Below are 9,337 nucleotides of genomic sequence, written 5' to 3'. Positions count from 1 at the left end.
TCATAAATTTGAGAAAACACGTGCTGTCTATCCTTCTTTTCATCAATCAAAGGTAAGCATGTTCAGCTCAGTTCGTGAACACACATTTGTCGTTCATCGTTTTCATCAAGCACGCAACAGAAGTAAAAGTGCAGAGGTACCACAGCAGGGAAAGTCCAGGGAACCGTATAAATATGAAGTGAATAGTGGAGAAATTAAAAGCGATTTTCCCTTGGGCCTTCAAGCCTATCCAATAGAATAATTGATGGGTAACTAGATTCTCGTATCTCAACCTTTTTCGATTAATGTTTAATGAAAATCAATATCAAAAGCTTCAAGAAGGAACATTCAGATAAATAATACAAGACAAACAGACAAGATTAATCGGAATCGGACTGTTCACGGATATCACAAACAATATCTTTGGCCAGACCATACACAATGCTTTGGTTCAAAACGTTACAGTCACGAGAAGAGGCACTAGCATTCACTTTGAGTACACGCTTGACTAGTCCGGGTTCTAGCTCTAGCACTGACTTGCCCGAGTCAAGCCCTCCTTTAGAATTGCGCTTAAGGCCACACTTGGTTTTCAGTGTTGCCGAAAGAGTCACTGCACTCAGTCGGTTTCGCTTATCAGTTTTCACTTCCTTGAGCAAACTGAACATACGCTCGGCAATAACGTTTGAGAAAGGGAGTGCGAAAAAGTACTGAACCATTTTCCCAACATTTGGGAATATCCGACTACCATTTGGTGACTTTGTTTGCAAGATGTGGCACCAGTAAACGACAATGTCCATGTCATCTACGTCAGGGAGATCGACAGTACTAGGTAGAGCTACACTCGGTATAGACCGCCATTCCTGCTCTAGCTTTGCTTTATTCCAAAGCGCAGAATCATAGTAGTCGAAGAACTGACGAATGCTGAGAACTTTCAGTTCATAACTAGAGCTTGGGGTAAGCAAGTGTACCAGGTCGTAGATCTTTTCAGAGAATGGAAAACGGTCAAGAATTTGTTGAACAGCTTCGACGTAAAAATCCCTCGCAGAGCGACGAATTCGGAGACTTTCCGCTACAAAACGGCCACAGGTAACTTCTCTCGTTTCGAGCCCCACAAGGAAATCGTACCCTTTGTAGCCGATATAGACATTTTCATCGGGAGAATAGTTCACTTCGTCATGCGGATTGATGTCAAAAGGGTTGACTGTTCCAGCATATGAAGGCTTCATAAAGTTAATGGCTAATGTCCGAAGAAGTTTTTCCACCTGGGTTTTCATGAGGTGAAATAGGGGTTTTTCAGACTGGAAGTTGGTGTTGAACTCATTCAGCTCTCTCAACACGTACTCGACAAAAAACATCATAACCCTCGAGTATGGGTTGTTTAGTGTCATTCTTACATGATCATTAGCATGCGAGGGATCATCAAGTACCAACGAGTCCCAGTACAACATAAGAGTATCCCACTGTTCGAGAATACGGCGTGCACAGTTTTGAAACGACAACCAGCGTGTTGGAGCCAAAGCAAAGAATCTGCGCTGTTCAACTTGAGTAAAGACTTGAAATTCCTTCCTATATGCATCTTGGCGATTTGCACTGTGCCTGAAGTGATTGCACACAGTCCGACATAGATTTTCGAGGCTCTTGGACAGTTTTTTGCAAGCATGACTTGCAACTAGGGCACACTGATGGCAGCTACATTTCACAACTGTAACCCAGGGATATTTCCCTTCAACAAGTGTTTTGACTGAGTGGTTTATCCCCATCATAGCATTCGTTGTGTCAGAGCAGAATCCGACTCAGTTTTGTAGAGGAACACCCGCCTTCTTGACATCAACTATCACCTTCACTATCTGGTTGAATAGACCAGACGCTGATCCGTCCCTGCATTCGACAAGAGCGAGCAAATCTACCTGCACAGTCATTGCTTCGTCACAAAAGCTGACACAAACAGCTAGTTGTTTGGCTACAGAGGAATCTGTGATCTCGTCAATTACTACAGAGAAAAGATTCGTTTTCAGGCTTTCAAGAAGCTTTTCATGAAAATGAGGGGCCAACGCTTGTCGAGCAATATTAGTTGCTTTAGTTCTACCAAGAGTGGCCTGGCTTAGAAGATCTGGGCCTGGCATACTTTTCATAAGTTTCAGCAAGTCTTCAGAAAGCGAACAGGGTAGATCGTGCTCAACAAGAAATGTCACTAGCTTCGCTTCAACAGTGGCCACTCTTTCGATTTTTGGATCACCAGAAAAATGAAGACTCAATGGCATGGTCTTAGAAGACGAAGTTATCCACGCTTTTTTATTTTTTTCGTTAGCTTTGGTCTGTTTGTGCCTTTTTGCGTCGTGTTTCCCTTTTTTACAAACGAAATCCTTTTTGCAGTAAAGACAGGGAGCGAAATATCCACTGTTTTGACCGGTCTGCACCTTTCCTTTTCGTACCCATTCCTTAAAGTCAGATTCTTTTTCCCACTCAGTCTTGTATCTTTGGTCTGCCCTTCTTCTTTGTGATCCTGGGTTTTTTGTTGGAGGGTTCACTATCGTCTGAGTCTTTATCACCGTCGTCATATTCCTGATCGATATCTATCACTTCTGCCATTATGTTGTAACACGTTTGATCTATAAACAAGAGAAATATTTAGCTATTATGTCCTTTCTTTCATGGATTAAATTGCTGGTAGAAGAAACGAACCTGTATTAGTTTAATTTCTTCCAGCGCCAGCCTGCTGAGAACCCTTTGTTCTTTCCGGATAAATCCTTCGCCTGGAATCCGGCCAAAACTGGAAAGTTAGTTAAAAGTAAAATTTTTATTTGAAGTTGATACATGTTCGATTCCGGGGTAACAGGGCATGCTGAAACCGTATATGACAGTCGTTTTTTAGCCGGACATATATTTCGTCCGGAATCCGGCTGAAACCGGATAATTTTTTATTCATATATTTTTTATTTGAAGTTGACTAGATGTTGGAAATAGGGGTTAGGACTCAAGGAGATACGCTAAATTTGTTTCTGAGCTTCAATTTTTTGCCAGACATGTAGCTCCAGAAATTCGGCGAAACCGGAAAATTGCAAGAAGGTAGGATCGTTTCGATCGGTATCGTCAAAATGGATATGACTTATAGAGGTAAACACACATGCTGAATCCTAATCTGAACTTGGTTTTCTCAGAGGAGTACCCATCTGGCCTAAATCTGTTTCTAGATATTTAAGTGTAATAATGTTCAAGGAGTCTGGCGAAGAATGGATCTAGCGAAGACAAAACCCAATGTCTGGATTAAATATTGAATTTTTGGGATCCCATAGAACCTTTGGTCTTGTTTTTTTATTGCCCTAGCACGTTCAGAAGCACCAAACTTGCCGAAGTACTGAACCCCCCAACTCCCCCAAAGAGAGCAGCCCAGTCTGGTTGTTTCAATCATGTATCTAGGACTTGTGCATATTCATCCCACCAAGTTTCATCCTGATCTTTCCACTCACTCTAGGCATTTTCCACAGGTATCTCTCTCCAATTCCCCCAATATCACCAGATCTAGTCAGGACTTAAAATAAGAGCTCTGAAGTTTAAAATAAAATCCTTCTAAATATCAAATTTCATTAAGAGCCATTCACCCCTTTGTAAGTTAAAAATACCTCAAATTTTTTTATTTTTTTCTGAATTAACCATCCCTCAACTCCCCCCAGATATTTGAAGTGGGAAGGGACTATTTCTAATTTAATCTGGTCTGATTTCTGAACAATTGATGTGGCCTGAAATTTTGCTTGGTAAAATTCTAGTTTAGCTACTTTTTGCTATCTTGGAAAAGCCTAAGGTAATAAAATGTAACTTTAAGGGATGGGTCTACAGACTAAAATCATGTACCAGAAAGGTATTTTGATGTACCTACCATCACTCCTCCCTCTAGAGGGCTCTGACCTTTGATGACCTGTAAAATCTTTGTTATATCAAAGAGAAACCTTACAAAATAGATTTTTTGCTTAAATGAAGTACCACAAAACTGTTTTCAGCTTCACAACTTTGCTCAATACCAATTTATGAGGTTTTAAAAATCCACATTTTTTTTATTTTTTTCTGAATTAACCATCCCTCGACTCCCCCCAGATATTTGAAATGGGGAAGGGACTATTTCTAATTTAATCTGGTCTGATTTCTGAAGAATTGATGTGGCCTGAAATTTTGCTTGGTAAAATTCTAGTTTAGCTACTTTTTGCTATCTTGGAAAAGCCTAAGGTAATAAAATGTAACTTTAAGGGATGGGTCTACAGACTAAAATCATGTACCAGAAAGGTATTTTGATGTACCTACCATCACTCCTCCCTCTAGAGGGCTCTGACCTTTGATGACCTGTAAAATCTTTGTTGTATAAAAGAGAAACCTTACAAAATAGATTTTTTGCTTAAATGAAGTACAACAAAACTGTTTTCAGCTTCACAACTTTGCTCAATACCAATTTATGAGGTTTTAAAAATCCACAAAAACACTTCCTAAATTTAGAAATAACTCACGGATATGGCTTAAAATGCAAGTCAAACAACAGGAATTGCATTTTCAGAACTAAAAACTAGAGAAAAAGAAACTGTTAACTGAAAATCAAGGTAAAATGTTGTTTTTCCAAAGTTTCAATAGGTATAGGACCTGTCAAATGCAACAAGTAGCAACTCTAAAATTTTACCATTTTGCTCAAATAACAGGAATTACAATATCAAAACTAAAAGCACAGAACAAGAAACTAAAACTGAAATTTATGCTATAATGTACTTTTATCCTCATTCTAGTAATCTAGGTAGGCTATAGAAGTGACAAATAGGCTATATTACTTTTTTGTAGTGTTTTGTTCTGAGCATGTTCAGCATTTTGATCCAACCCATCAATAAGTTACCACTTGATGCATTTTTTATGCTCTTTACAAATACACTAATAACTTCTACCACAAATTCAGATTCAAGTACATTTTAACCTAACCTAACGTTATTATAAATAATTTTAGCACTGAGAAAATGTAGTATTATTTTGCTGAAAATAACACAGAGAAAACATAGTATTATTTTATTGGAAAAGAGAGATAAATTGTATTTTCATTGAAAATTAGTCATTTTTAGAGCTTAAAAAGTGCTTAAATTTAAAAATGTGGTAGAAGCAACTATCATATTTGCAAAGAACATAAGAAAAGGCATCAAGTGACGTGCTTGCTTGTTTGGCAAGTCAGTTGTATGAACTGTCATAATTTTTTTGTCATTTTTCAGAACAAAAAATCTGAATGCTTAAATCTGAATTTGCACTAGACGCGATTATTATATTCATAAAGAGCATATAAAAAGGCATCAAGTGGTATATTTACTTTCTATGAAAGCTAGTTGTATGGTTTGCTCCAAATTTACCAAGACAGAGCAGCAACACACAAAGGTCTGGAGTAGAACAGCATATGTCCACAGGGAGATATGTTGGATAGACAGTTTGCAAATTATTCGTATATCTACTTATAATTATTTTGGATCATAGCAATTTCTAAAGCCCCTACCCATTCAAAGCAGTCTTTTAAAGATCTTTTGTTCAACCATGTTTCCTTCTGTTTAACAACAATTATTTTTTCAAAGTTTCAATGGATATAGACCTGTCAAGTAGGGAAATTTTGAAGACTTAGAAATCAGAGGAGGGTGAACATGGAAGCTTGGAAATACCTTCCCAGAGTAGGTCTAAGTTTTTTGCCCAGGATTCACTTGGCTATTCATTCTCCTAACCAAACCTCTTTCTAAGATAGCAAAGCTAGAATTTTACTATTTTGCTCAAATAATAGAAAATGCATTATCAAAGCTAAAAGCATAGAATAAGAATTTAAAAACTGAAATTTAATCTATAATGTACAATCGTCCTCATTTTAATCTTAGTAGGCTAAAGTACAGTCAAATAGGCTATATTATTTATTTGTAGTGTTTTGTTCAGAGCATGTAGTGTTTTGAGTAAAGCACATATGTATCTGGAATAGCACAGTTTATAACCATAGGGAGACATGCTGCAGCAGATATATAGCTTGCAAATTACACTTTTATCTTTAAACTATGTTATGTCTTTTAAGTATCTTTTTGTTCTATCATGTTTCCTTCTGTAAAACCATTATTAGAGACTTTCGATTATTTTGACTCCTTCGTAACACTAAAATATAAAATATATACTTACAAAAAAAGATTGAAAAAGATAATTCTAAAATTAATCTACATCAACGGCCATTTTTGTCTAATGTTTGATCGAAATGAAGAAGTGCTAAGCTAAACACTTCTGAAAACACTTGGCATGAAAGCACTTGGGCTGAGCTGACAGAGGTCATGAAGTCATGAGATGAACTGAGAAACTCAAACGTCAATGTTTCGTCAAACCCACAAAAATAACTCAGCCCGCTTCGAACACACTGGCCTCCCAGGGGACAAGCTGCCGACAGACGGGTCATTAATTAAGGTCCGTAGTTTACTTCCGCGAAAATTTGAAATCCCCATTTTATGCAACAAAGACATTTGCGAAAGATAAGAAACTTAAAGTTGGACAAATTTTACATACTGGAACAAATGCGGTATAAAAAGCCATTTCGCGGCATAATCACGGCGTGCGGCATGATCAAAATTTATGCGGCATTTCTCTCAGAATCGCGGCGTAATGCCCCGAAATGCGGCATAAGTGGCGACATAGTTGGAACCTTTAAGAATTTCGCTATAGGATTTTTACAAAATCTTATGCGTGTGAACTTGGCATAAGACAGTTGGCCAAAAAGGATAATCTTTGGCAATCTGCCATCCTTTTTCTGCAGAATGTGCCCTAGCCATCTCAACCTTTCTTTTATAATAGCCCTAGAAAGCAGGATTGAACCATGTTTTTCATACAGCCTACTATTTGAAATACAATCAGTCAGCCAAGTCCCTAGAACAATCTGCAGGTGATTTATCTGAAAAACATCTAGTAAATCTTCATCCACTTTTTGGAGCAAAATTTTACCATTTCGGTAAAATTCTAGTTAATTGACTTCTTGCTATTTCCGAAACGGTTTAGGTTAGGAAAAAGAAACTTTCAGGGATGAATCTACAGGCTAAAGTATGTCCCGGGAAGGTATTTTAAAGTACCCACCTCCACTACTTCTCCCTCTAGAGGGCCCTGAAATTTGCCTACATGACAGGTCTATACCTATTGAAATTTTGACAAAACAACATTTTACCTTAATTTTCAGTTACCAGTTGCCCTTCCTCTGCCTTTAGTTCTGAAAATGCAATTGCTGTTATTTGAGTAGAATTTTGAGTCACATCAATGTTTTTTTTCAAAATTTAGGAAATGTATTTGCATATCTTTAAAACCTTATAAAATAGAATTGAGCGAAGTTATGAAGCTGAAAACACTTTTGTTGTACTTCAATTAAGCAGAAGATCTATTTTGCAAGGTTTCCCTTTTATGACACACATATTTTTAAAGGTCATCAAAGGTCAGGGCCCTCTAGAGGGAGAAGGAGTGGAGGTAGTTGCTTCAAAATGCCTTCCCAGGACATACTTTAGCCTGTAGATTCATCCCTGAAAGTTTCATTTTCCTAACCTAAACCCTTTCTGAGATTGCAAGAAGTCAATTAACTAGAATTTTACCAAAATTTCTATAGGTGTAGACCCTGTCAAATTTCTAAGATTTTCAAATCAGAAGAGGGTTAACATAGTAGCTTGGCACTAGGCTCCCTTCCCTGAGTTTTTTTTGGCCCTGGATTCATTACTGAAAGTTTCATTTTCCTAGCCTAACCCCTTTCCAAGATAGTGAAAAGTAGCTAAACTAGAATTTTACCGATTTTATATTAATGATAGGAGAAAACAAAGATAAGTTATATAATTATTTTTCTCAGTAAAACATGACTAATACACCTTATTTCTTAATCTGCTAAAACAACGATCGAATGTTGCTTTAATTTAAAACTTAATCCCTTAATTTCTGCAAATTATCTTGAAAATCAAAAAGAGATGACACTATAAATGGGATGAGTAAGCCCCTATTTTCATTTGACATTTTACGGACAAAGCGAATACCTAATCAGTTAATGAAGATTAATCAGTAAATGCTTTCAGTCAAATTTAGACTTTATCTTCCAAATCTTAAATAAAAATAAGTAAAAGCAAAGAAAGAGAAAATAGAAATCTGGCACTAGCTTTTTACGCTAAAGTTTGACTTTTTCTCTCAACTCTACTTTTTAAAACAATAAAAACCTTTAGTGTACAGAGCGGGGCGTTGAGAAGGGAACAGCCCCTTTCATATGCGGAGTAATTTCTGTTCGTTTTGAGTTTTAATGTGGCTCCTTAATTTCAGTTAAAAAAGCTCGTTTTTTATTTAATTTCTGAACGTTTTTTAATTAATGCACGTTTTGATTTTGGTTTTCCGCACATTAATAATTAAAACGAAATTTGCATATTAATTTATTTTTTTGGCTAAATGGCTTTCTCATAGTTTTGAGAACTTTTCATTTTACGAACGTTTTTATTAGTAAAAATATATATAACCTACGAATTAACTTACGTAACGAACTTCTAAATTCGTATGTTTTTATTACGTATATGAGGGGGTTCGTCCCCTCGTCAACACCTCGCTCTTTACACTATAGCTTTAACTTTGTCTCAATTCCTTAAGAATGACCTCTGAATCACAAAGGCCGTAGAATAAATAGCTGAAATTTATAAATTACTTTAGCATAAAGAGCGAGGTATTAGGGGGAGGTGAACCTCTCATATGCGTAATAATTTCTGTTCGTTTTAAGTTTTAATGCTGCTCCTTACTTTAAGTTGAAGAATTTTTTTCATATTTATTTTTTCATTGCTCTTTGAGAAAATGCTAAAAAAATCCTGCGCCCCCTTCACGGAAATTCTCTTCTCCCATGACAAATTCCTCCATAGAAACATCCCCCTGCATATCTCCTCCCAACTCCTCAACCACCAACTAAAAAATCCCCCTGAAAGTGTCTGTACACTTCCCAATAACCATTGCTATGTGTAAACACTAGTCAAAGTCTGTAACTTGCAGCCCCTTCCACAGGGACTGAGGGGGAGTAAGTCGTCCTCAAAGATACTTTTTTTAGGTTTTTGACTATGCTGAATAAAATGGCTATCTCAGAGTTTCGATCTGGTGACTTTGGGAAACAATGAGCTTGGGAGGGGGCCTAGGTGGCCTCCAATTTTTGGTGACTTAAAAATGGCACTAGGACTTTTAATTTCCGTTAGAATGAGCCCTCTCGCAACATTCTAGGACTTCTGGGTCGATACGATCGCCCCCGGGGAAAAAACCTAACAAAAAACAAACAGATAAACACGCATCCGTGATCTGTCTTGTGGCAAAAATACAAAATTCCAATTTTGTAGATAGGAGC

General features: G+C 37.1%; 1 protein-coding gene across 1 annotated transcript; it reads right to left on the bottom strand.

Moving 5' to 3' along the window:
• Positions 1-223: 223 nt before the first annotated feature.
• LOC136033099 (uncharacterized) lies at positions 224-6,203 on the bottom strand. The gene is made up of 2 exons (XM_065713708.1): positions 6,142-6,203; positions 224-2,588 (listed from the first exon to the last, which is right to left on the bottom strand). Exon 2 carries the CDS (start codon positions 1,740-1,742, stop codon positions 360-362), a length of 1,383 nt encoding a protein of 460 aa, XP_065569780.1. The 5' UTR covers positions 1,743-2,588; positions 6,142-6,203; the 3' UTR covers positions 224-359.
• Positions 6,204-9,337: the final 3,134 nt, after the last annotated feature.

This window comes from Artemia franciscana, chromosome 11, assembly GCF_032884065.1.
Source record: "Artemia franciscana chromosome 11, ASM3288406v1, whole genome shotgun sequence".
Taxonomy (NCBI): Eukaryota; Metazoa; Arthropoda; class Branchiopoda; order Anostraca; family Artemiidae; genus Artemia; species Artemia franciscana.
Note: the sequence above shows the minus strand (reverse complement) of the source record. Positions and strands in the feature narration are given on the sequence as shown.